Raw genomic sequence first — 27,298 nt, forward strand, 5'->3', positions numbered from 1 at the left:
CACAGAGAGTCTGGATTATGTATTTTATTGTGTTTTCTTTGATTTTTTTGACTGTAAAGGAGCTAAGTACAGAGAGACATTTCATTATATGGGCTGCCAGTCTAGACCAGAATGGACATTTTAACGGTATGACTTCAGGATTTGGATCTAAGAACATGATGCTTTGGAAAAGAGTTTCTTCTTTTGTTTTCACAGAGGACGAGACTCTGTGGATTGCTTCTATCCCAATATGGTATGATAGACCACGCCCTTCTGAAAGGTTGCTGTGAACATCTTCAAAAAATTACTTCACTCAACTGCCAACTGAGAGGAACCTAGCACACAGGTTACACCATAAAAGACCTAAATAACAGCGCCCCCATTCAGCAGGAAGCAGTTTAGAGAGAAAAAACTGCGCCCATTTTCCCAAATATTGTTTATAAATGTTCTTTTACATTTAAAGGGGGAGATGATATAGATATGAATTTGCATTGGTATAGATTTTAAGGTCAATTTTGTTATATGTATATGTATTTCTGATCTTGATTAAGCTATTGTGATTGCAGTTCATTTTAAAAACTGTAATGTATAATTAGGAAATATAGGTTGTTAATGGATAATCATTGATAATAGTTAAGCTTGTAGTCATGTTATTAGATTTTCTAGATATGTAGAGATATATTTCAGTTAGATAGACATTCTTCATATCTTTCAAAGACTGCAGAATATGGCATTTAATGTTTTAATAACTTAGGGTTTTTCATGACAATGAGACACGTCTGCTCCTGGCAGCACCAATCTACTTCGAGAGGAAGATGGGCATCGAAGAGGCTACTTATGGAGTTTGTTAGCCATTTGGGCAAGAAACTGCTCTTGCCTGGACTGTTGCATAAACTGGACATAAGGAACCCACAGAAAGAGGACTGCTAAACTTGCCTAAAGGTGAGATGGTCTCTCAGGGTTCCTGATTCATGAAAGAGTCTGTGAGACGTTCTGCAGGACACAGCAGAAAGTGACTGAACTGTCTTTGGAATTTTTCTGCTTCATGGAAATGTCTGCTGGATACTTATGGGCCTGAAGCCCGAAGATGGATGCCCCAACGGTACAGAGGAACTTTGGGTGACTGTCCAGGCAGCGAGTTGTCTCTGTCATTTCTAGAGTTTTATAAGTTACTTATTTCTTGTTTACTTAGGTAGCATTATATCCTTCTGGAGTCTTTGATGGAGTTGAAGAATAAATAGATAGTTATAGCTTTCCTTAGTTATGATAAAAGATAAAATAGATTTAAATATTGTAACTGTAATACTTGCTTGATAACTGTTTTGTTATATGTAATTTTGCTATGTTAAAGTTGAAGCCTTTCTTTTTTGTTTAAACAGAAAAAGGGGAAATGATGGAGGAGAGTTATCTGTCTATGTTTCTTTCATTGGTTAATTAATAAAGAAAACTGCCTTGGCCCTTTAAGACACAAAAAATTAGGTAGGTGGAGTAGACAGAACAGAATTGTGGGACCAAGGAAGTAGAGTTGGAGAGACGCTTCAGGCAGTCGCCATAGGAGTCTCCATGCTGCTCCTCTCCGAGATGGACGCAGGTTAAGATCTCTCCTGGTAAGCCACAACTCGTGGTGCTACCCAGATTACTAAATATGGGTTAAAGGAAGATGTGAGAATTAACTAATAAGAGGCTAAAACTATGGGCCAGGCAGTGTTTTAAAAAAATACAGTTTCCGTGTAATTATTTTGGGTAAAGCTAGCCAGCGGCGGGTGGCGGGACGCAGCCCTGCCGCATCACACTACACACTGGAAATATAATGTCGTACTCATTTAACGCTGACAGCCAAAACACAACCTGGCTTACATGTTTATTTAATTTATTCTGTTCTTTAAAAGAAAGATGATCAGTAAGTAAGAAGTATAATGAGAAAATATACTGATGATTGATTAGTGACAGATAATATATTATTCATGTGAGGCAACTAGAAGTTTTCCAAATCTAACAGCTCTCAAGATTTTTATGCAACTCTAAATTACTATTTTTTTAACCACTAAGGCTGAAATAACTGTGACTTAGAGAACTCAGGTCTGAATATGCTTTGCCATGCTCTTCAGTCAATATATCTCTACAGGAATTTGTAGTGGTATTTTTAATCAGTTAATTTAAGTAAATGTTGTAATATGTATTTGTAAATGAATAACTGTAAGCCTGGTTTGTATATTTCAATCTCATATCTGTGTATATCTAACATGGTGTTATGTTCTATATGTTTCCTCACTGGGGTTTTCCAACAATTTTTATTATATGCTTGAGCTAAAATTTTAATTAACAATATCACAGAAAATATCTGCCGATGTCCAATGAAATCATTGCCGACAATGGCAGTGATCTATCAGACCATTTTTACTGACATTTAGTCTAACTCCCCACCAGTTTAAAAATTTATTCCTTATTTTCTTTGTGGAATGTCATCATCGCTAGTGAGAAATTTAGACATTTTAAAAAGAAACCATGCACTCATTATTTGATTTTTCACATTGCTATCCTGCTTCCTCACTGCTTTCTTCTAGAAGAATTTCACGGTAGAGCAGGTGTATCACAGTCACAACTTATGCTTCTCTTTGAGTTGTTGCTCTTGGCACATTTGCACTTATCTCAATTTGGGCAGCAGTGTCAATATATTTGGCTTAGAATTCTTTTTACAATAATACACTTATATTCCATTAAGTGTCAAAGTGGTGTAAATTCTACAAAGAAAATTATGTGCCTCATATGACTATCTCATAATCTTTCTTTCATTGCAGGTCATTTCTTATGACACACTGGGTAAAATGGATCGAGGTAATCAGTCTGTGGTGTCAGAATTTATACTTTGGGGACTTGCACAGTCACAGAGCATCCAAGCTTTACTCTTTGTGGTGTTCTTGATACTTTATCTCTTTATTGTTTCTGGAAATACTGTCATCATGGTTTTAATCACCACTGACCGCCATCTCCATTCTCCCATGTACTTCTTGTTGGCCAACCTGTCCTTTGTTGATATGTGTCTTTCCTCAAACACCACTCCTAAGATGATATCAGACTTTCTCAGGGAAAACAAGACCATTTCATTTTCAGGCTGCATGTCCCAGATTTTTTTTGCCCATTGCGTTGCTGGAGGAGAGATGATGCTGTTAGTGGCAATGGCTTATGACCGCTATGTGGCCATCTGCAAGCCACTCCATTATTTCACCATTATGAACCTGAGAAGATGCTCTGGACTGGTGTTGGTTTCATGGACTACTGGTTTTATTCATGCCATGAGTCACCTGGTAGTGATTGTGGAGTTGCCTTTTTGTGGCCCCAATGAAATAGATAGTTTTTTCTGTGACATGCCATTGGTGATCAAGCTAGCTTGCATGGATTCCCATGATCTGGATATTCTGATGAATGCTGACTGTGGGGTTGTTGCTATAGCCTGCTTCATTCTCTTGCTTATTTCCTACACATATATCATTATCACTATCCGCCAGAGCTCCAAAGCTGGTGCATCTAAGGCTCTTTCCACATGCAGTGCCCATATCACAGTGGTGATGATCTTTTTTGTGCCTTGTCTTTTCATCTATGTGTGTCCACTCAATATAATCTGGTTGGATAAATTTCTTGCTGTATTTTACTCTGTTTTTACACCTCTATTCAACCCAGCTATTTATACACTGAGAAATAAAGAGATGAAAAATGCTATGAAAAGGTTCGTAAGCAATCACCTTGGTCCCAAAGGAAATCTCTAAACCCAGAATGTTAACTAATTACTTCAATAATGAGACTAACTGTATGAAATAGGCTATTAATCAGGAAATAAAAGTCTGTATTAATTTCCCTATATTGATATAATTTAACATGTTAAGATAAATGATAATTTACTGACCAACCATGAAAACATTATGAATCTTTCATTTTAAATCTGAAAATGAATGCTCTTTGTATACCAGAATGTCACTGAATTACTCTTTTATAGCTTTAATAAAGTTTAACTTAGCATTTATTGTGCAAACTCATATGTTTATCCTTGTGCATTATATCTTATTAAATTTTACCTGAGTATAGCTCTGTATAACACCCATGCACCCAACTGGACAATGTTTTTGTCAACTGGCCAAAGTTCTCACTCTTGCTTAATAACAGCTATCTAGCAAATCTTTTTGACAGGAGAAATTAAGGAGAGAACACTCATTACTTCACAAAACAACAGTGGATTATACTTAATGTTTTTGCTTTAAATCAGATTCATAAAGTGCAATAAAACATGACTTGGCAATGTGGGTCCTACAGCAGGATATTATGAAATGACCCAACCAGGTCTCTTATTATGTCTGGTGTGGAGGTAGGACTCCTGTGTTAGTGTGACGTGGGTGAAGCCTGAAGAAGTGTAAGAGCCAGACCTTTTATTGTAGTAATATTTCATTTTTATTTTAATAAATAAGCTTTCCTGAAGATTAGTCAGTCTCATTCAGAGGATTCCAGGATGCAGGATTGCCATTACAGAATGATGTACAGGTAAGAGCCAATGACTGATGGTTTTGCTTTTCTAACCTTAAGGATGAACCCTAATATCCATCTCTTTGCTTTTATAGATCCTGCCTCTAGGAATCTTCAGAATGAGACTGTGTCTGAGAGCTGTCTCCTGCTGCCTTATATTCCTCTCTAGGGCTGGGAATAATGGCATGTACCATCATTGCCTGGTTTCTATGGCAAATTAATGTGGTTACTGGTATTAAATCTCTGTGTCACCACACCTTATCTGTGAGCTGATCAGGGCAGTTGTTTTAGTCTCTGATCTTCAGGCCAGCTTTATTTATTAAAATACAAATGAAATCAAAACATTTGCTCACATTTGGGCATGTGAGCTGGAACATGGCAGAATAGTTAACAATATTATACATTCCAAAATTGCTTACAGGGTAGGACTGAAGTATTCTTATTACATACATTGACTGGTAACATAAAAACAAATCACAGAGATATTCACTATCTTTATTATATATGTTCTTCATAGAGAACACATGTATTAAAATTGTTCTTAATCTTAATTTTGCTGATTATATTTTAATAAAGGGGTAAAAATGAGCTAGAAATAATTAAAATTCAAATAAGCCAATGGAAAAATTCTGGTAGGTAAATTGAGAAATCAGTGAAATAGAAAATAGACTATTGGTGAATCATGTATTAGCGCTTCCCAAAGACAGAAACAATTGTGTGGGGAATATGAATTTATTTTGAGAAATTGGCTCCAAAAGGACATATATAAAGGTTATTTATTACATGTTTGACAGGTTATATTGGATGAGTACCCAGGAAAGAACTGACATAGTTGATATTTGGAACTGATGAGTTTCAAGTGTATCTAGAGGCAGAATTTAACCTGTTTTTTTCTTAATACCTTATGTTGACTAAAGAACTACTGATAAGTTTTTTCTTTTAAGGAAAACATCTTTGTATTCATAAAAATGAGAATCAGGGATTTAGGTTTAAGCACAGACCCACTGCCAGATACTGTCTGTATTAAGATAACTTTCTGGGCCTTCATATTTCTGTTTTCAAAGTGTATAAACCCAATGATTAATTATCAGAGTTTCTACAATTCTAACAATAATTTTTACAAATTTATGTGAAATAAATGTCCATATTAGGTTTCATAAACTAGAATACATAAACAACACACACACACACACACACACACACACACTCATGTACATGCACATGCATGCAGGCACACAGCAGGTCACACATACACACATAGAAAATATTAGATTTTGAGAGACAGAGGAATTCTATAAATCCACTGAATTAGGAGCAAGAAATATGTTAAAAATAAAATTAGCTTTAGGAGGAAATAATTATTACTATTGGAACACTCTTAAAAAGGGTTATTCTTTAATATTAACTCATGTTAATTTTTATAAGTACTTAAGGCAACTCTAGAAGATTTTTCATTTTTTTTGAAGGAAAAAACTCAACAGATGCTGCACAACAATTTTTTTCTGAGAGAAAGCATTTAACTACCAGTCAAATTCTAACCTTTAGTTGCTTGTACTGATGAATTTTAATTTTGTCATTCAGTTTATCTCATTCATAACTAAAACTGTAATTTTAAGATAACGAATATTACTGAATTCCTCTTAAACATTCTTTCAAAGTATTAAGATTCATGGGACTCTTGTCAATGGACAGCAAACCATTTGCGTTAGTCCTTGCAGGTAGCATTGTTTGGTTACAGAAAGAAAAGTAGGGCATCTCTTTTTAATCTCCTTAGCTTGTTGCTATGTAATAGAAAACTCTTTCTTTAAACCTTTGCTTTCAACATGACTTTTTTAATGAAATTTTGAGGCCTGCAACATGCTTCCAATTGATAATTGATAAATTTCAGAATTATCTTGTGCTAGAGGACCTGGCAGACATGTATGGGATAGGATGTATGTTATGTATATAGGACAAAGCCTATTCCTGATTATGTCTTGTACTTGAATAAATAATGAAGTCAATTCTGTATCATCTGGTATAAATTCAGTAGTTTCAATATGCAAGATAACTCTGCATATTGTGAATCAGTAACTATATTGAGAGGGTCTTTAAAATCCCTTAGCACCATGAGAATAGCATACAATTCTGCCTTCTGGACAGAATTATAAGGGCTTTGTTCCATGCTACTTAATTCTTCTGATTTGTAACCTGCCTTCCCTGATTTATTGGCATCAGAATAAAATATATGAGTCCAGTTATTGGAACATCCGTACAATTTTGAAAAGAGTTCAAGAAGTTCTCTTTATGAGGTTAAGTCTATTGCTTTTGGGATAATTGCTATAATTTCTCCCAAAAAATTAGCACAAGCCATTTGCCATGGCTCATTGTCTTCCCATAACTTTTTTTTTTATTTCATTAGTAGTGAAAGGCACTATAATGTCTCTTGGGTCTATATCTGCTAATTGAAAAAGTCTCAATTTACCGTTTATAATTAATTCAGAGACATTTTCAACATAAGTTTTTATATTTTTACTTGGTTTATGTGGTAAAAAGATCCATTCCAAGATAATATCATCTTTCTGCATTAAAATTCCTGTGAGAGAAATTCTGGAAGGCAATATGGCTAGAATACAGTTAAGATTTAGATTCACCCTATCCACATGTGCCCCCTGTAATTTCTTCTCAACAATTGCCAATTAATTTTCTGCTTCAGCTGTTAATTCTCTGGGACTATTCAAGTCTGTATCACCATCTAAGGTTTTGTTTAAAAGAATTATTAGATCAGGTGTTATCCCAACAGCTGGTCTTAGCAGGGAAATGTCTCTGAATAATCTTTGAAAGTCATTAAGAGGCTGTAGCTGATCTCTCCTAATTTGTGCCTTTTGTGCTCTAATTTTCTGTAAGCCTAGTCTATATACTAGGTAATTAACAGAATCTCCTTTTTGAATCTTTTCAAGAGCAATTTGTAATCCCCATTTAGGCAAGACTTTCTTAACTTCTTCAAACATCCTTTCTAAAGTATCTGTATTTGTATCAGATAACAAAATGCTGTCCATGTAATGGTAGATTATAGGCCTAGGAAATTGCTTACATATGATTTCAAATGGCTGGCTGAAAAAATATTGGCAAAAGGTGGGGCTATTGAGCATTCCTTGTGGGAGAAAGTTCCATTGATATCTTCTAGTAGGCTGAGAATTATTACAAGTAGGCACTGTGAAGGCAAACTTTCCTTTATCCTTTTCTTACAAAGGTATAGTGAAGAAACAACCTTTTAAGTCAATAACTATGAGAAGCCATCCATTTGGTAACGGAGAAGGCAGAGGAATTCCGGATTGTAGAAGTCCCATAGGTTGAATAACCTTGCTGATAGTCCTTAGATTTGTCACCATTTTCCATTTTCCAGACTTCTTTTTTAACAACAAATACAATAGAATTCCAAGGGCTGATAGATTCTTCTATATGTTGAGATCTAGTTGCTCTTGTACCAGATGTTCTAAAGCCTGCAACATTTACTAAGTTAGAAGCCACTGCTTAACCCATATTGGTTAACCATTTTAAAGATAGGGCTGTTGGTACATCTGAAGGTTTATCAATTGCTTTGTGTTCTTGTACAGCCCGAATGGCTGGTGTCTCTCATCTGTAATATCTTCTAATATTTTCCTCAGAAACATAAATTTTTGGGGCTTCAGGAATGTTAATTTGGGAGTTGCATTGCTTGCTGTAAACTGTCACTACCTCACAAATTCAATGCAATATTTGCTATATATGGCCTTAGTCTTTCTATTTGCCCTTCTGTCCCTATACATTCAACCTATCTCATGCTTTGTTTTACCCAAGATAGGGTTCCAATCCCTAGGAACTGAACATCTACCTCTTGAAGAGGCCAATTAGGATACCAAGATTCTGGAGTAATGATACTTACATCCACACTTGTGTCTAATAAGCCTTCAATAAAAATGACATTTATACAAACTCTTAGCTTTGGTCTTTGGTCATTTATAGATATCTGCCAAAATATACATTTCCTCTGTCCTACTGGAGTTTTTGACTCATCCTCCACATTTAACAGATCGTTCAGACCAGTATTGCTTTTTACAGCAGGCATTGGAGTTTTTAATTTTCCTGGTGAGACATGTTCTCCACAGTAGCTGGGAATGACTGGACCACATTCATCATGGGGTCCTGCGAAGGCCCCCAACAGCATTTCCTGATGGTATCAGGTTGCCTTGTCTATCTGTCATTGACCTACATTCATTAGTCCAATGCTGATCTTTGCCACACCTCCTACATATACCTGGAGGCTGAGTCCTCCTATTTTGCCATTCCCAGAGGAGGCCTTATTCCCAGGAATCTGTTGTCTACAATACCTTTTCAGATGTCCCATTCTACCACAATTAAAACATCTGGTATTCTAATGTTGTTTCTTACCATTGGAAATTGCTTCTCCTACCCAGGATTCAGCACCATAGTCAAGTGTATCAATATTCATTGTATGCAAGACACATTTACCCATGGGTGCTGATCTGATCTTTAAAGGCACAAAGATTCATTAGCACACAATGTTGGCATTCTCATAAGCCAAAGTTTCAATTATTATACGTCTAGCTTCTGGGTCAGTTACCCCTATTTGTACAGCCCTGATTAGTCTTTGAAAAAAAGTCACCAAACGGTTTTCTCTGACCCTGTATAACTCTAAGATATGATTCAACTCTCTTTTCTAGTTCCTGAATCCTGTCCCAAGCCTTTAATGCTACTGTGGTACATGGGAACAAGGTGTGGACATCATAAACAGCTTGATCCTGAGGATCAGAGTAAAGTCCTTCACCTAGAATTTGATCTAGAAAAATCTCAAGTTTTTTTTTTTGTTTGTTTTTTTTTTTTGCTTTTTCTTGTTGCTCTAAAATTCTCACTTTCTCTTTCAAAAAGCACTTCCAAAGCAATTGTGGTCCACTTCCTAGGACTGCTGAGATTAATTGAGCCCAATCTTTGTTACCTAAAGCCCACGTTTTGACCATTTCTCTAATAAAAAGAGGGGTAAGTAGTATCGGAGAATTGTCTGTATTCTGTCAATCTTGTTTTAAATAAACGCTGATTGTCCAGGCAGGAAGTATAGGTGGGACAACCAGACAGGAAGTAAAGGTGAGGCAATGAGAACAGGAGAATGCTGGGAAGGAGGAAGCCCATTCCTCCACAGTCCTGTCCAGACCACAGAAGAAGCAGGATATGACTGCCCCGCTGAAAGAGGTACTGAGCCATGTGTCTAACATAAATAAGGATAATGGATTAATATACATTATAAGAGCTAATATAAAGCCTGAGCTAATGGGCAAATCAGTTTATCATCAATACAGACTCTCTGTGTGATTTTCTTTGGGGGCTTACAAGCTGTAGAAACTGGACAGGACAGAAACCCCCACAAGCTTGGCCCTCGTGTTACAAAAGACGAATGTAGTCCATAAACTACAATTGCTTGTTTAATTTCTTTTAGATCAGTCATGCAAATGGGCTTCCATGTGTATTCCTTGACAACCTTAGTGTACTTGGAGCCAGAACATTTTCTGATGTTATTACTGGAAAGGCAGGCAGAACTCTGGGGAAGCTATCCCAGAGATTTTTATGTACAAGTTTAAATGTTGCTTTTTTATCTTTTGTTCCTGGTCATCAAATTCAATAATTTCCTCAATCTTTTCAAATTTGTTTACCACTGCCTTTCGTAATGCCTGGATCTCCTGCCCAGTGTTCTGCTCTAATGTCCTCATTGAGGATTCCAAGGTATGAAGTTTGTCCAGTAGAAATGATGTCTCATCCTTGGACATAATCTTTATAGCATGCATATTACCTTCCTGGAGAGACATTCTATCAATCAATCTGTCATACCCCTTTGACAGAGTCCAATTAAAACATTCAATAGTGCAAATTCTCTCAAATAATATTTCAGCACCCACTGTCATTGATTGGGTTTATGTGCCAAATCTGAAACTTGTAAAGAGAAAAGAACTGTAGTTGGTCAGTAGAAAAGCCTCTGTGCAATATTTTATATGAAGGCTGGATCCATTCACAAGCAGCGGTCTGCTGAGGGAGGGCTCACAATGAGCCAGGCACACTCTGAGCTGGCAGTGGGCAGTAGAGCTGTGGGTTTGAAAACCAAATGTTGGGTGCCAGATGAAGCCGCAAAACAATCCCACACCAGTTAAGAATTATGGATAATAAAAAGGTTATTTATTTGAGGGTAAAAACTTACAGATCATTGTCCCAAACAACAGTCCTCTCATTGCAAACAGGAAACAGAGAATCTAGCAGTTAGAAAGAAAGCCGGAACCAAGAGAGAGAGAGAGAGCACAGGGTTCCCGTTGTTTTTTTTTCTTTTTTCTTTTTGTTTTTTTTTTGTTTTAAACTGAACAAATGATACTTTTAGTGCTGCCTTCTTAACAAGCTTGCAACAAAGACTCAATGTCCTTTCCTTTCAATTTTGCATAGTATAAGCATGTAAAAAGTAGATTTTTCCATACTAATTTAATGAAGTAACTTGAATCCACTTAGGAAGATAAAAATGAATAGTCCAAAATTAAACCAAAAAGATTCTAGCAATTCTTTTTTAAAGTACAGAATCTGTTTTGATGGCAATATAATATTAAATTGTTGTTATTGTCAGAATTTTTTGTAATGTGCTCAATATTTTACTAGAACATAAGTATTAATGATTCATTTTCTTTCTAGCTGGGATCTACATGCTGGAACGGTTTTTTCATTTTGTCCATTGTTTGCACATTTCACATTACAATTTTTTAGAATTCAGTAGTAATCAATTATGTATATGCTTCATATTTTTATTTTCTATTAATCACTTGACTTCTTCCATTTCACAGGTAATTTGAACAGAGCAGCAATGAACCTGGTTCTTTAGATATTCTTCCTTTTCAGTATAGATTCTTTGTGCTTATGCCCATGAGTGGTACAGATGGGACAAAACTTTATTTATTGGCGTCCATTTAAACCAAAGTATATTTGTGCTTAATTGCATGTTCAGACATTAACATGTGTCCACGCACAGACACACATACCTAAGACACAAACATTCAAAATGACAAAATGTAAAGCAATACTTTAACAAAATTTTGCAAGAAAATTCTAGAATGAAAAAGGATATATTTCATAACTCAAGATGGTTTCAGCATTTTTGGTTCTCATTTTTAATAAAAGAAAATAAAGTAAAAAAGAAAAGAAAGCATGCTAACTTTACTAATTGTTAAAATTTCATAAGAGATATCTATTAATATTCATTGTTGTCTCATCTGCAAAAAAATGCTTATACAGTTACATTCCACACATATATGTCCATTTTTACAATCAAAATCACATGGAAGTTTGTATAGTAATTGCTCATAATTATAATTTAGGCATGTTGATTCAAAAACATACAGCAATTTTACTTTGAGATCAATTGAACTCTTTTCAATTCCATCTCAAGGGAAATCATATAGAGGTATTCTTTTTAATTTTCTAAAATCAATAAAAGAAATGTTTGTATTCCATAGAGGTAATAGTCACTGCATCCAACTCATAACTGCTAATATCACATACAGTTACAGAATACACTGAACTTTGTCAGTTACATGACCAAGATTTGACCAGATCTGCCATGCATTAGGGAATTATATTCACAGTAAAGTTTTTGTTTATCTTTTTGTTCTGTTCATATCTCACAATTTAAAGCAGATGGTCTCATAAGTACAAAAAATTAAACACTTTGGTTATATATATTCAGTAAGAGATAAGGCAACAGAAAGTTTCTCTTTAGTCTTAAGCATGAAGTGAATAATTTTGAAAGTTATTTAATTTAATCAGTGGTGACATGGCACAAAGGATGTTTTACTTGTCTATCATTCTATTTCCACAGATTTGCAATACTCAATTACTCTCAACAGAGAAAACTCCAAGGTATTTCTATGATAATTATTTTCAGGGTCCTCATTTTGGTCAAAACACACACAGGCAATATTCACCCATGGGGCAAACTCAGGAAGTGAATATAGGTCGAGCTGAGGCGACGTCTGTCTCTACACAAGATTAACTTCATAGGCACACATCAGACTGGCAGAAAATATGACCAAAAAGAAAATTGTCAACTTGATAATTCATCACTGTGATATTCTTCTGTAAGTTATTCTTTAAGTATTTCTACTCATCTTCTTTTAACTATTGGTCACCTTGTTTTAGTTCCACATTTTTCTTTACTTCTGCCACCTTTAGAGTTTATTAATGTTTCCTCTAACCTCCCATTCCATGTGAGCTTATAAACATGTCAGGAAATGATCATTTTTTTCTGATAACACATGAGATCAGTATCCTGTTAACATCATACAAATATTCCATTTAACTTAACCAGAAAATTTTTTTTAGTCCAAACTGTGCATCATAGATAAGATAATATCTAGAATAGAATTGGGAGGAAAAATGAATCAAGTTAAGTGGTTATTGTGAAAATAAGTTAAAAATATTCTACCAACTATCATCTACTGGAAGAAAAAAAATCAGTCTCTCCAAAGGATGACCCTACTCATTTATTCTTAAATGTAGAGGGGTCAATCCTGAAGTCATATGCAACAACAAAAATGGTTCAACAAATTGAATTTATGTTTATTTGTGTATATACATACATACACACACACACACACACACACACACACACACACACACACACACACATATATATATATATATATATATATATATATATATATATATATATATATCCTCAATCCTATGCAAAGAACCATGGTCAACTAAGGTATTCTGGGAGTAGGAGAAGCACAACCAAGGGAAGAGAACACCAATTGGTTATGCACACCAAATGGTCAGCACTGGAAATGTATTTACATGTACCATTCTGTAGGCAGAATTGTTTGAATGTATAAAGATTGAAAAACAGAAGAATGGGTTTCTTTTTTACACCCTTTTATTAAAAATAGATTCTCTTCTCATATAATATATTCTGAATGTAGTTTTCTCTTCTACATCTCACAGTTTCTCTATACCACTTCCCTTATTGGGATCCCTTTAGGTCTCTCACTAGAAAAGAACAGGTTTCTAAGAGATAATGACAAAACATAATAAAATAACATATAATAAGATAAAATAAAAACTATCATATCAATGTTGGACAAGACAAACCAACTAAAATGTCAAAGAACCCCAAGAGAAGGCACAGGAACCAGAGACACACTCATTTACCCATTTAGGAGTCTCTTCAAAGCACTAAACCAAAAGTTATAGTACATATACAGAAAACCTGTTGCAGACCCTTTAGGTACCATGCTTCTTGTTCTAGTCTCTCTAAGTTCATATGAGATCTATTTAACTGATTTAGATGGCCTTGCTCTCATCATGAATTTGAAGGACAACAAGGAACAGTATATGGGACAATTTAGACTGAGAAAATAAAGGTAGAAATGTTGTAATTACATTAGAATCTTAAAAATTAAAAGAAATAACACAAAAGCAAAACAAAAAGTTCAGGTTGGCCTAAATATTTTAGACATGTGAAATAATAAATAAAATAAATGACCAAAAATTCTTTGCTGTTTAACCAGTGTATTTTTCTTAGATATTTGATAAATCTCTGTAAGGCATGAGTGTTTACATATGTGCCATAACGTTCCTATAGTAGTTGGATGTGTTACCTGAGGTCTGCAGAAATTTCTTGTTTTTCACCCTCACTCCACTTTTTTTAGTCCTCAGAAAACAAGAATGTAAAATAATTCTGATAGTGCCATTAATTATTTCATTGTGCACCTGCTTCAGGATAAAACAAAATAAGACCAATAAATTGAAAAGTATCAAGAGAGTTACTGAAGGGAGCAAAAAAAAAATGGGCAATGATTGTCTACCATCTGGCTGGAGTGCTGTTCATTAGGTCAGTATAAGCATTCCACTTGTGCTTTGAGGTAAACGATTTATGCTCACTGAAAGAATAAGGTCACAGTCACCTAATGCTGACAGCTGAAGGGCAATTTTGCTTACATGTTTACAAAATATATTCTGTTCTTTAAAACAAAGATTTTCATTAGATAACTGATATGAAAAAATATGCTGATGATAGATTGATGATAGATGATATATTGTTAATTTGAGAAAACTAGAATTTTTCAAAATCTAAGGGTTCTTACGACTAGTTTATGCTATTTAAGATCAATATTTTCTACAGTAAGACTGAAGTAATTGTGACTTTAAGAGTTCAGGTTGGAATATGTTTTGCCATGTTCTTTGTTCAATACATCCGTATAGGTATTTGCAGTGGTGTTTTGTTAATCAGTTTTATTGAATAAATAAATTCTGCAATATACTTTTGTTAACGATATCTGTGAACCTGGTTTGTATATTTCAGTCTGATATCTGTGTATGTCTTATATGCCATTCTACTCTGTATGCTTCCTCACTGAGGTTTTCCTATCAGTTATATCATATTGTTAATCTAAAATTTCACTTCCCTATGTCACAGAAACAACTATACTGATGTCAAATGGAATAGTTGTACATAATTCCAAAACTGGTGGCATTCTAGGAGATCAGGTATACTGATATTCAATGAAAGTCCCCATAAGCTAACAAATACGATCCTCACTTATTTTCCAGTATAGAATGTCAGAACTGCTAGTGAAAAATTTAGACATTTTTTAAAAAAGAAATGACACACATTTTTTAGGTTTTCCCATTGTTGTCCTTCTTTCTCACTACTCTTCTCTAGAGGAATTTCTGAATAGAGCAGGTATATAACAGTCACATATGATGCTTCTCTTCATGGGGTGTTCTTGGCTCGTAAGATCACTTTGGGTATCAGTGCCACTCATATTTGGATTAGATTTGTCCTTACATTTATGCATCTCTATTCAGGTAAATTTCAAAGTGAATTCAAAGTCTACAAAGGAAATAGAATTCATCATATGACTTGTTGATAATCTTTTTTTGTAGGTTATTTCTGGATACACAGTTAGCATAATGGATGGAGGCAATCAGACATGGGTGTCAGAATTTATACTTTTTGGGCTTTCCCAGTCACAGAGTGTCCAAGTTTTACTCTTTGTGACGTTCTTGATACTTTATCTCTTTATTGTGTCTGGAAATATTATCATCATCGTCTTAATCACCACTGACCACCATCTCCATTCTCCCATGTACTTCTTGTTGGCCAACCTGTCATTTGTTGATATGTGGCTTTCCTCAGTCACCACTCCTAAAATGGTATCAGACTTTCTCAGGGAAAACAAGACAATTTCCTTTGCAGGCTGCATGTCCCAAGTCTTCTTCGCTCATTGCATTGCTGCAGGAGAGATGGTGCTCTTGGTAGTAATGGCTTATGACCGCTATGTGGCCATCTGCAAACCACTCCATTATTTCACCATTATGAACCTGAGAAGATGCTCTGGACTGGTGTTGGTTTCATGGACTACTGGTTTTATTCATGCCATGAGTCACCTAGTAGTGATTGTGGAGTTGCCTTTTTGTGGTCCGAAAGAAATAGATAGCTTTTTCTGTGACATGCCATTGGTGATCAAGCTTGCATGCATGGATTCCCATGATCTGGATATTCTGATGAATGCTGACTGTGGGGTTGTGGCTGTAACCTGCTTCACTTTGTTGCTCATTTCCTACACGTATATCCTCATCACTGTTGGCCAGAGCTCTAAATCTGGTGCATCTAAGGCTCTGTCCACGTGCAGTGCCCATATCACAGTGGTGATGATATTTTTTGTTCCCTGCATCTTCATTTATGTGTGGCCACTCAATATCATCTGGTTGGACAAATTTCTTGCTGTATTTTACTCTGTTTTTACACCTCTTCTCAACCCAGCTATTTATACACTGAGAAATAAAGAGATAAAAAATGCCATGATAAGATTCATAAGCAACTATCTTGGTCCTAAGGAAAATTCCTAATATCTTGATATGTAAACTGATTTTTTCAAATAATGAGACTGAATAAAAGAGATTTGCAATCAGGAAATAAAATTTTGTAATAATTTCCCTATACTCATAGAAATCTAACATGTTAAAGAGAATATGACATTTTTACTGACCAACAATGAAAATATTATGTTTCCTTCATTTTAAATGTAAAAACAACTGCTCTTTTATACAGGAATGTCATTAAACTATTCTTCTATGTCTCTAATAAAGTTTAGCTTGACATTTATTGAACAAACTAATATGTTTATCTTTGTGTATACCATTTTGCTGTATTTTATATGAGTACATTCTGTACATCATCACACGCCTCAAACTGTTCAATTTCTTTCCCAATTAGCCATAGTCATCACCTTTGCTTTATATCAGTTCACTAATGTGGTGGGAAGAAAAACTGAAGCAAAGTAGAAACAAAAGTTACCACTTTACAAAATTTCAGTGGACTATACTTTCTTAATTTTAAATCACACGAATAAAGACTAATAATAAAGCATAGCAATAAATTATAATGAGATTTCTAATTTATCCCAATCTGAGACTAAAATTCTTCTTTAAACTATTATTTATTATTGTATAATGTCATAAAATATAATCTCCAAGTAGACTGTGTCCATAAATTGCCTGATTAATTTTTAAAACTATTATACTTATTTCAATGATCAACACACTTGGGACATTTATAAAGCTTTTTTGTTAAGTACTCCTACAAGTCTATTGATCAGCACACCTTCAGATGTGTCTTAAGCATTCCAAAATTGCTTATAAATGAAAGGGCTCTAAGTGGCTCCAGTATGGCAAACATGGCTCTGGCAGTTCTTGTCCTCTCTGATTCCTTTTGCCTTTCTAAAAACCATGAGATACACTTCTAAAGATAACCACCATGGCTTATTCTTTTATTTGTTCACTCCCTCTTACTAATGTTGATAAACAAGTTCCAGCTATCAAAGTATTTAACTCCAACAACCAAAAGCTTCCTTTGACTGCCTTAATTAACATGCACAATAAAAATTAAACACTTCCTCCTAACAGGAGGTTTCCTTTTTTCACTTTATAAACTACCATTTTCCTATAGCCTTGCCTGTTCCCTTTCCTTTCAGAGGTTCTCCTTTGTCCCTAAGGACAAATCTCTCCCTTCTGCCCCCTCTTATTCCATGCCCTTTGCCTGGGGCAAATAAATCTCTATTGTGTTGAGAACTTGATCTCTAGGTTTCTTGTGCTGATACTGACCCCTTCAACAAGGCTCAGTAGACAATAAGAATGTTGAAATAGAAGATTAACTTCATGTCCTTTGTTCAGCAATTTCTGGGTTGTTTCCTGAGACTTGATGCCAAGATGTTTCTTTTAGAAGCTTTTTTGTGCCTGGATATTCAGCCTTAGATTCCATTAAGATTTTCTCCATGAGAGAAAATGTTATATATAATATGGTTCCACCCTTTTTTAAAATTGATTTTTATTGAGCTCTACATTTTTCTCTGCTCCCCTCCCCATTCAGCGCACCCCAAAATTCCCATGCTCCAAATTTACTCAGGAGATATTGTGTTTTTCTACTTTCCATGTAGATTAGATCTATATAAGCCTCTTTTAGTATCCTCATTGTTGTCTAAGCTCTCTGAACTTGTGGTTTGTAGATTGATTTTCTTTGCTTTATGTTTAAAAAATCACCTATGAGTGACTACGTGTGATAATTGTCTTTCTGTGTCTGGGTTACCTTACTCAAAATAATGTTTTCTAGCTCTATCAATTTTCTTGCAAAATTCAAGATGTTATTATTTTTTTCTGCTGTGTAGTACTCCATTGTGTAAATGCTCCACATTTTCCTTATCCATTCTTCGGTCAAGGGGCATTAGGTTGTTTCCAGGTTCTGGCTATGACAAACAGTGCTGCTATGAACATAGTTGAGCACATATCCTTGTAGCACAATTGAACAGCCTTTGGATATATACCCAAAAGTGGTATTACAGAAGTGTTCCCTTTTCTCCACAACCAATCCAGCATAAGTTGTCATCAGTGTTTTTGAAATTGGCCATTCTTATAGGTATGAGATCGAATCCCAGATTTGTTTTAATTTGCATTTCTCTTATGATGAAGGATGTTGAACATTTCCTTGTCTTTCAGCCATTTTAGATTCCTCTGTTGAGAGTTCTCTGTTTAGGTTTGTATTCCATTTTTTATTGGATTATGTGTTCTTTTAATGACCAAGTTCTTGAGTTCTTCCTTTATTAATAGCTCCTTTATTTTAACTTTGATTAGTGTTTTCTTATATTTTAATATCTGTTTGGATATTTCATCTTAGTTTTTTATTTGATCAGGCATAATTTTAACCCTTTTACACATAGATTTCCATTTTTATTCACTGATTTATATTACAACTTATTCAGTTAAGTTGTTGTTCACAGTTTGTGATGTTCAACTTTAGTCTGTTTTTATGAAAACAATGGGAAAGATTAAAGTTGGTAGAATAACTGCTATTTTAAAAGTCTTATAGCCTCCTTTACTTCTCTTTTGATATTTAGTATTCCTCACTATGATGGCAGAGTATGTGCACATTAGTATGCACACAAATATACACATTTGCACCTAAATGAACACATTCCAATTTCATCTATAATGTTCCAAAGGAACATCTACTAAGATTGAAGTAAGTCATGATCCTGAAACAAGTGGTGAAATATAAAAGAGTGAAAACACTTGACAACATTAACATAGATAATTAGCATTGCTATTATAATATTATCTAATATGTCATACATTTATATTGTCAAATCATAGTTGGTTAGCAGGCAGAGATATCCTTTATGAACCTTTGAAGTTGGCATATACACTTATACCTGTACACATTGTCTTTGTAAGATGGATTGTATTAATTTTTAGTATGTATTTTATGGAAAAGGAGCCAAATAAATATATTTTATTATGTCAAACATTAAATATCCAGATCTTCTCAGTTGTGCAGAAATAATAACATAACAATACCTTTAATTTTTCAGAAAATTAATGAAATGGTATTTCAAATTAGTGTTCTTAATTTGGAAACAATATAAAAATATAAGTTATGATCATATATAATAAATTGGGCAGTATTAAAACCTTCTTATCAATTACTAAGTAAGGGGAAAATGAAATATTACAATTGTCATAAGGGTTGATGAATAATTTAATAAATTTCTTATTTCATTATCCCAATCTCATAACTACAGAAGATCTAAGGCTTTCCCAAAAGTTTAAATTCCATTGTCTCAGACGTCTCATAGCGGTTTTCATCTCTGTGTTCCTCAATGTGTATATAATGGGGTTCAAGAGAGGAGTGACCACAGAATAAAACACAGCAAGGAATTTATCTAACGACTTGATGGGAAAGGGCCAGGCATAAATGAAGACACAAGGTCCAAAAAACAGAAGAACAACTGTGATGTGAGCAGTCAGTGTGGACAGAGCCTTAGATGATCTATCAGAAGGGCGGCGCTGGATGGTCATTAGAATGACAGTGTAGGAGATTATTAGAAGAACAAAAGAACACACAGTTAGTATACCACTGTTGGCAATGACCATGATGTCCAACCTATATGTGTCTGCACAGGCAAGTTTAACTACTCTTGGAAGGTCACAATAAAAGCTGTCAACCTTATTGGGACCACAAAAAGGTAAGTTCACTGCAAAGGCCAATTGACTTACTGAGTGTAGGAAGCCGATTCCCCATGCAGCAACCACAATGCCAAAACACACATTGTTACACATAATTGTAGTGTAGTGTAGAGGTTTACAAATTGCTACATATCTGTCAAAGCCCATAGCTATGAGGGTCACCATCTCACTTCCCCCAAAGAAGTGAAGAAGAAATATCTGTGAAAGGCAGCCCTTGAGAGAAATGACCTTACGTTTGCAGAAAAAGTCAGCAATCATCTTGGGAGCTGTCACAGAAGACAGAGACAGATCTATGAATGAGAGGTTGGCCAACAGGAAGTACATAGGATAGTGGAGGTGGGAATCAGAAGTCACGGTGATGACAATAAGAAGGTTGCCAAACACAATTCCTACATAGAAAACAAAAAAGAATGCAAACAGAAAGATCTGAAGTTCTTGAGAATCAGAGAGTCCAATTAAAATGAATTCAGTCACCACAGTGTGATTTGTTTCTTTTGTTGACTCATTCCAGAAGAGAGTCTCTGCACTTGCCTTGGAGAAGACAATGAAAAGGATGTCAATGTTGTTATGTGCAAATTCTACCCTCAGCTCACCCATTAATGACCTGCTATGAGCCATTGTATAAAAGCTTCCAGACTAAAAATCAGAACTTATAAATTTTGCTGCCGTACATTCCTGGTTCTTTTCTGCAGGCTAGCCAAGCTCTCATGTCTCCATGGTTTTAGACTCCATCCTCAAACAATGCTTCTCTCTGTGCTGCTCTCTCTGTACTTCATCCTAGAGTCAATTCTCTTCATCAGAAAGTCAAAACACTATTTTGTACAGAACATTTCTTACCTTATTTGGTGTTAAATTATTGAGGAGGAAAAAAGTTACCATTATCTGACACAGCAGACATGTATAGCATAAAAGACAAAGATAAACATTGATGAGTAACATCCATCTATTCTTTTAGGATAAAATGAAATTTTCCAAAAATAATGGCTGAAAAAATAGGATTGAAATATGGTATGACTTAAAAGTGAGAGGATGAATGATTCCTATCAGGGAATTCTAAGGTAATTTTAGAAAACTTCAGTAAATTTCTTTTGAGAAAAAATGTAAAAGAGTTTAATGGAAGATTAATTTGGAAATAGATTCTAAATTAGTAAATGTGATTTTTTTTTTTTTTTTTTCTTTTTTCTTTTTTTTTGGTTTTTCGAGACAGGGTTTCTCTGCAGCTTTTTTAGAGCCTGTCCTGGAACTAGCTCTTGTAGACCAGGCTGGCCTCGAACTCACAGAGATCCGCCTGCCTCTGCCTCCCGAGTGCTGGGATTAAAGGCGTGCGCCACCACCGCCCGGCTGTGATTTTTTTTTTGTCATGAACATGGAACATTGTGAAAAAAGAATTTAATTTGTTCACTTTAGCCTTGATGGGATTTTTAAGAGGCAGAGATTGGAAGCAAATCTAAGAACCTGTTTGAAGCCTAACAATAGGTAACAGCTACAAGTTGTGGTTGTGTGGGCAGAAAGGGGGAAACACTCAAGAGGGCCCATATGTAGCTCTTTTATTGCTTGAGAAGAGTGTTCATAAGCTGGCGGACTGTGCATTTGGATGTGTAGTGAATGACCTTGAACACACCACTGAAATTTGTGATCAATTTGGATGAAGAATGCTGGGAGGATTGGGTATAACTATAAAAAACTGTTTCCCAGCACAATACATGAGGAATGTACCTAATAACATAGCTTTTACTAGAATAGTAAAAATATTAATAGGAGGCAAGAGATTAAAATTGTTTTAAGATGTTTTAAGTATTTTTATTCTGAGTAAGCAGAAATAATGTAATATGTTTAACTTTGATAATAATTATAATGAACACAGGGAGACAATATGTAGCATTTCAATTACCTTTAAGAATATGACTGTATAAAAAAGAACCAATGGAAAGTGGACATTGCCTGAATATGTAATTTGCTTGGTATCCAGTTAGGGACTAAACAACGGCAGTTTTACATGGTGTGAAGGAAACCTTTTAATTGTTTCCTGGAAAAAATATTGTTTGAAGTAATTTTATAGTGAATGAAGTAGCAGAAAACTATACGAAGGGCCAACGGTGGCACATGTCTTTATCCTAGCACATTAGAGACAGAAACAGGTCGATCTCTGAGTTCAAGGTCAGAGTGATTTCCAGGACATCCAGGTGTATAGAGTCAGTTCCAGGACATCCAGGACAACACAAAGAAACTCTGTCTCAAAAAAAAAAAAAAAAAAACTAAAACAAAGAAGTAAAGGTATAATTTTCTGACTAGGAAACAGACTTGACAATAAGTGACAAAACCACAAAGATGGACATTGATGTACACTGTCTTTTAAAAGAAAGGCAGATAGAGTCACATTTGCCAAATTCCACAGAGAAATGATGTTATTGCTTATGAGGATTTATTATATCACAACAAATTATGCTTAAAACTTGTGTTCATATCTCCATTTTTCTAAGTCTCTTTCTTACCCTGTGCAGTTAAGCACCAAATTGCTGTTTACAATGTTCTATGCCATCTTACTGGTTCAGTTTTTCCAGATATAAGGATAGATTTAATCATAAAATAATTCATGAAACTTCTTTTAGTTTATGTCTTCTTGACACAATAAAAATATAATCATACCAGCACTGACAGTACTCTAGGATAGAATTCTTATTGTAAAATACATTATGGTATGGCTAATTCATTAAAAACGTTTTTTGAATAAGGGTATGCAAATTAAATTTGTTTTGAGTGTTATTTGCTCCAAAGTATTGACATATTTTTTCACTGATAGAGAATAAAAAATTCCAGGTCATATCTCCATGAAAAAATGTTCCATGGATGAAGATGGTTCAAGGGTTCTCATGTGTATAAAACCAATTTACCATAGTAGAAAATAAGAAGTTAACAATGCTACTTTTCATAAAGAAAAGAATTCTGTGGTTTATTATGGTTCACGTCTTCAGAGTTATGCTTCTAAGGGGAGAAAAATAAAAGAATAATAAAGTAGAATTTACATGTAGAGTCCTTTTACTAGCACAATCTCCTCAAAGTTCTTTTGAGATTCTAGAAAGGACTCAAAAAGTTTGGAAGAATGTAATGATTCTAATATTCATTGAAAAAGTTTTGCCTCATATACACTATGTTAACTATATTAATCAAGGGCTGAGAGTGATTAAACAGAAATTCTTTTATCATATTTACTTTGGATTCAATCATTAAAATGTACTTTTCATAACCATCTTTTATCTTGATTTTTTAAAAAAGAAAATATCTCTGTATTCAAAGGGATAAGAATCAAGGCTTTGGGTTTAAGCACAGATCTACTTCTTGATCTTGGATATAATTAGAAAAAAATTAGGCTTTCATTTTTTTTACTTTCAAAATGGTATTATACAATCAATATTTCAGAATTTCCACAATTGTAACAATATAGTTTGCAGCTTCTATGTGAAAAAAATATCCATAACTAGGTTAGGTTTCCTTCAGATTACTTCTCTTCCTCCTCCTCCTCCTCCTCCTCCTCCTCCTCCTCCTCCTCTTCCTCCTCCTCCTCTTCCTCCTTCTTCTACTACTACTACTAATAACAAAAATAAAGACATAGAACAAGAAAATACTGTACTTTTAGAAAGTAGAGCTGCATAGAACCACTGCACAAAGATGCAAGAATATGTTAACTTAGTAAAATTAGGTATAGGAGCCAATAATTATTGCCACTAAAATACTGATACTGAGGTTTATCCTTTTCAATATTATTAATGTTAATTTAAGTATTTATGACAGTCTTACATGATTTTCTGTTTTCTTTTTTGAAGAAGAAGGAACATAACTGAGTCTTGAATAATTAAATGATTCTACTGTTGCATTTAGCTATTAATAAAATTCTAAACTGTAGTTGCTTCTACTGATGAATTTCAGTTTGGGCATTTTACTTACCTCTTTCACAATTAAAAAATTCAACATCAATTTTAAGAGAAAAAATAGTATAGAGTCTCTGTCATACATACTTTCAATGATTAACGTTTCTGGGAGATTGGCTTTTCTGTGAATTGTCCTTTTGAGCAAACTGCTTTGCTAATGATTAGCCATTCATTAAGCTACCAGAAGCCCACACATGGTACAGAAATAGCCTGAAGTTGTCTGGAGATTCTGACTCTTATAGTATCACAGGTTTTCCCTTGGTCCCTGGAGGGAACATGAACTCTTCCTGAATTAAGGAACATTGCCACAATTTCTTGCATCTCACTCAATCTAAGTATAATTACAAAAACAAAAAAACAAACAAACAAACATGGCAAACAAAGTAATACTACAAAATTAAAATCTAGACAGATTAACAAGCAGTGAATGATATTTCAATTTTATAAAGAGAGTATAGTTTTAAACATTGGTGGCTAGTAAGTGGAGAACATATGAAAAAAATTCTTGACTAATATTAAACATCTCAGTTTTTATCAATTTATTTTTCAGTTATTATTGCCATGAAGACATTAAAATGATCTGAGATAAACAATTATGCTCCTGAAATTGTATCTGATAAATACATTCAAGACTTGTCTGAAATTGTGCTTTTGCTCACCAGTTGTTCCAGGTTTTGTCTGAAGAAGCAGACTCATCTTCATGAGCACAGCAGCTTGGGAACTGACACAGTTAGTCAAGTTTTGTGATATTAGTGGTATAGCTTTAGATAATAAGTCTCCTGAAATACTTTAAATTGTATATCACTTTTTACAACAGTCATTAAATTCATTGAGGAAGACTACCAGTGAAACAAAGTTATGTTATTAATAAAAGCAATATGCATAAGTATTGCATGATTCAAAGTACTACAACCTGCCTAAAAAGACATTGTACAGTATCACTGAAAATCAGGAAAAATAGAGCACATAAATTTTAATAGTGTAGATTTTCCTACCTCTCTATCTCAAAGTACATTTTAGAATATTTTCTTTTCATTTTTCATAACTGATGGTTTACATAAACCCACATTTTATCCATTGAAGGCACATAATTTCCACAAGAAATATATATTAATAGCTAGTGTTTTTATTTTCATAAAAATACTGATAAAGTTATATTGCACACAAGTATGTACTTTCATACAAACAAAATAAAATAATGGTTTGTGGAATAATTGTTGATTACTTAAATAAAATGCAGATGCTTAAATGCAATACAAAAACTTAATAAAATAATTAATTGGAAAATATGGGTAATACTTTTACTTTGTAATTAGAAGAATGCATTGTAACTCTATTTGAATAAAATTAATTGATAGGCACACTCCCTGAATTTCTAAAAATAATAAAAATGTTTTTATTCTATAGATTTAATACTCATGGATTTCTTGACAGTGAATGGTATTGTTTTATGTTTTTATTAATAAAATTTACTATGTAATTTCCATAGAACTTAAAACCTGTCTACTCAGTCTTCTGATGGCCAACTTCATATCTTTATTCCTTAAAGTATAGATAGCAGGATTTAAGACAGGAGTGATAACAAAGTCAACAATAGCAAAGAAATTATCCAGGGACTTAGTTGGGAAAGGCCACACATAGAGAAACATGCATGGTATAAAAAATAAAACCACAACTGTGATATGAGTTGATAAGGTGAAAAATGCTTTGGATAAATCAGTTGAAGAATGCTTCCGGACAGTGACCAGGATAAAAATGTAGGACACAATCAGGAAGAAGAAGGTACACATAGATATGAAACCACTGTTGGCAGTGACCACAAATTCCAGTTTGTCAGTTTTTATGCATGCAAGTTTAATGACCCTTGGAAAATCACAATAAAAGCTTCCTATGTTATAGGGTCCACAGAAGGGTAAATCTATGACAAAAATAAACTGAGAAATGGCATGAATCATGCCTATGGCCCAAGCAGCTATTACCAAAATCATACACATTCTATGGTTCATAATCATGAGATAGTGAAGAGGCTTACAGATGGCTGTATACCTGTCATATGCCATGGCTATGAGCAGCACCATCTCCACTCCACCCATCACATGGATGAAGAACATTTGTATCATGCAACTGTGGAAGGAAATGACTTTACAACCAGTAAAAAGATCAGATATCATCCTAGGAACTGTTGTGGATGAAAGGCCCAAGTCGATGAGTGATAGGTTGGCCAGTAGAATATACATGGGGAAGTGTAAGTGAGAGTCAAAAATCACTGTCAACACAATGGAAAGGTTTCCAAAAATAATTCCAACATAAAATAAGGAGAGGAAGAAGCAAAAAACAACCTCCATTCCAAAGGATTGGGCAAGTCCCAGCAAAACAAATTCAGGTACAATAGAAGTATTTACTTGACCCATTGAATCAGAAAGTAGAGAAGACGCTGGAAAATCCTGAAATACAAGATGAATTAAATTTAGAAGCATCAAAACTAAGATTAAATGTAAGTAACTTTAAATCAGTCACTGTACCAGTAATGAAGCTCAAGAGTAGAACACTTGCTTAGCAAAGGGTTTATATTAAGAACAAGTAATTTTTAGTGGGTAGACTATTTATAAAATACTTGGAAACTAGGGCACAAGAAATTTATTAAGGTTGGAAAGAGCTCCACTCAAAATGATGCATTACATTAAATTATATTAAATGATAAAACATAGTTTAGGAGATAGCTTGTGAACTTAGATAAAACACATTAAACAAATTCAAGAAATTCAAGTGAAATAAAAAAGGATATTGAGACTGTGGATTGTAGCCCGATTATCCTTTACTTTACAGCTAATATCCACTTACGGGGGAGGAGCTTTGTCCTGCTTCAACTTGATGTGCCATTCTGTGTTGACTCTCATGGGCCTTTAATTAGTGGAGAGGGAGGAAGAGTGGATGGGGGTTGGTAAAAGGGAGATGGAGGGAGGGAATAAGAGTAGAAGAAGGAAGGGTAAACTGTGGTCAGTATGTAAAATAAATAAAAATTAATATAAAGGAAAAACAAACAAAAAGTTATTGAAAACTATCATAAGTGAATACAGCATTCCAGAGAATCAAGACTCAAGGTTAAAGAAATAATTGTAAAACTGTAATATAAAACAATGAAATTAAGTGAATATCATGAATTAGAATGCAATGTGAGTTCAGACACTTAAAACTTACTTATTACATATGTAAGTTGAAAAAGTGACTCCATGATATAATGCTTTTTTCTTAGGATGTGTGGGGTTTGCTCCTCTGTAAAAGAAAGATAGATAGAT

At 34.4% G+C, this 27,298-nt stretch overlaps 4 protein-coding genes across 4 annotated transcripts; 2 read left to right on the forward strand and 2 right to left on the reverse strand.

Annotated features, from left to right (window-relative positions):
• The first annotated feature begins 2,801 nt into the window (after positions 1 to 2,801).
• LOC119814883 (olfactory receptor 4K13-like) lies at positions 2,802 to 3,743 on the forward strand. The gene has a single exon (XM_038330968.1). The coding sequence runs from the start codon at positions 2,805 to 2,807 to the stop codon at positions 3,741 to 3,743; it is 939 nt and encodes a 312-aa protein (XP_038186896.1). The 5' UTR covers positions 2,802 to 2,804.
• Positions 3,744 to 15,465: 11,722 nt separating this feature from the next.
• LOC119814936 (olfactory receptor 4K3-like) lies at positions 15,466 to 16,407 on the forward strand. The gene has a single exon (XM_038331036.1). The coding sequence runs from the start codon at positions 15,469 to 15,471 to the stop codon at positions 16,405 to 16,407; it is 939 nt and encodes a 312-aa protein (XP_038186964.1). The 5' UTR covers positions 15,466 to 15,468.
• Positions 16,408 to 19,608: 3,201 nt separating this feature from the next.
• LOC119815234 (olfactory receptor 4F4-like) lies at positions 19,609 to 20,694 on the reverse strand. Its single transcript, XM_038331399.1, has one exon. The coding sequence runs from the start codon at positions 20,692 to 20,694 to the stop codon at positions 19,609 to 19,611; it is 1,086 nt and encodes a 361-aa protein (XP_038187327.1).
• Positions 20,695 to 25,474: 4,780 nt separating this feature from the next.
• LOC119815548 (olfactory receptor 4F17-like) lies at positions 25,475 to 26,413 on the reverse strand. Its single transcript, XM_038331712.1, has one exon. It carries the CDS (start codon positions 26,411 to 26,413, stop codon positions 25,475 to 25,477), a length of 939 nt encoding a protein of 312 aa, XP_038187640.1.
• Between the last annotated feature and the right edge of the window lie 885 nt (positions 26,414 to 27,298).

This window comes from Arvicola amphibius, chromosome 5 (assembly GCF_903992535.2).
Source record: "Arvicola amphibius chromosome 5, mArvAmp1.2, whole genome shotgun sequence".
Taxonomy (NCBI): domain Eukaryota; kingdom Metazoa; phylum Chordata; class Mammalia; order Rodentia; family Cricetidae; genus Arvicola; species Arvicola amphibius.

Excerpts from the sequence above, each read along its gene's own strand:
- LOC119815548 (XM_038331712.1), bottom strand. The coding sequence starts at position 26,413 with ATGGGTCAAGTAAATACTTCTATTGTACCTGAATTTGTTTTGCTGGGA.
- LOC119814936 (XM_038331036.1), top strand. The coding sequence starts at position 15,469 with ATGGATGGAGGCAATCAGACATGGGTGTCAGAATTTATACTTTTTGGG.
- LOC119814883 (XM_038330968.1), top strand. The coding sequence starts at position 2,805 with ATGGATCGAGGTAATCAGTCTGTGGTGTCAGAATTTATACTTTGGGGA.
- LOC119815234 (XM_038331399.1), bottom strand. The coding sequence starts at position 20,694 with ATGGCTCATAGCAGGTCATTAATGGGTGAGCTGAGGGTAGAATTTGCA.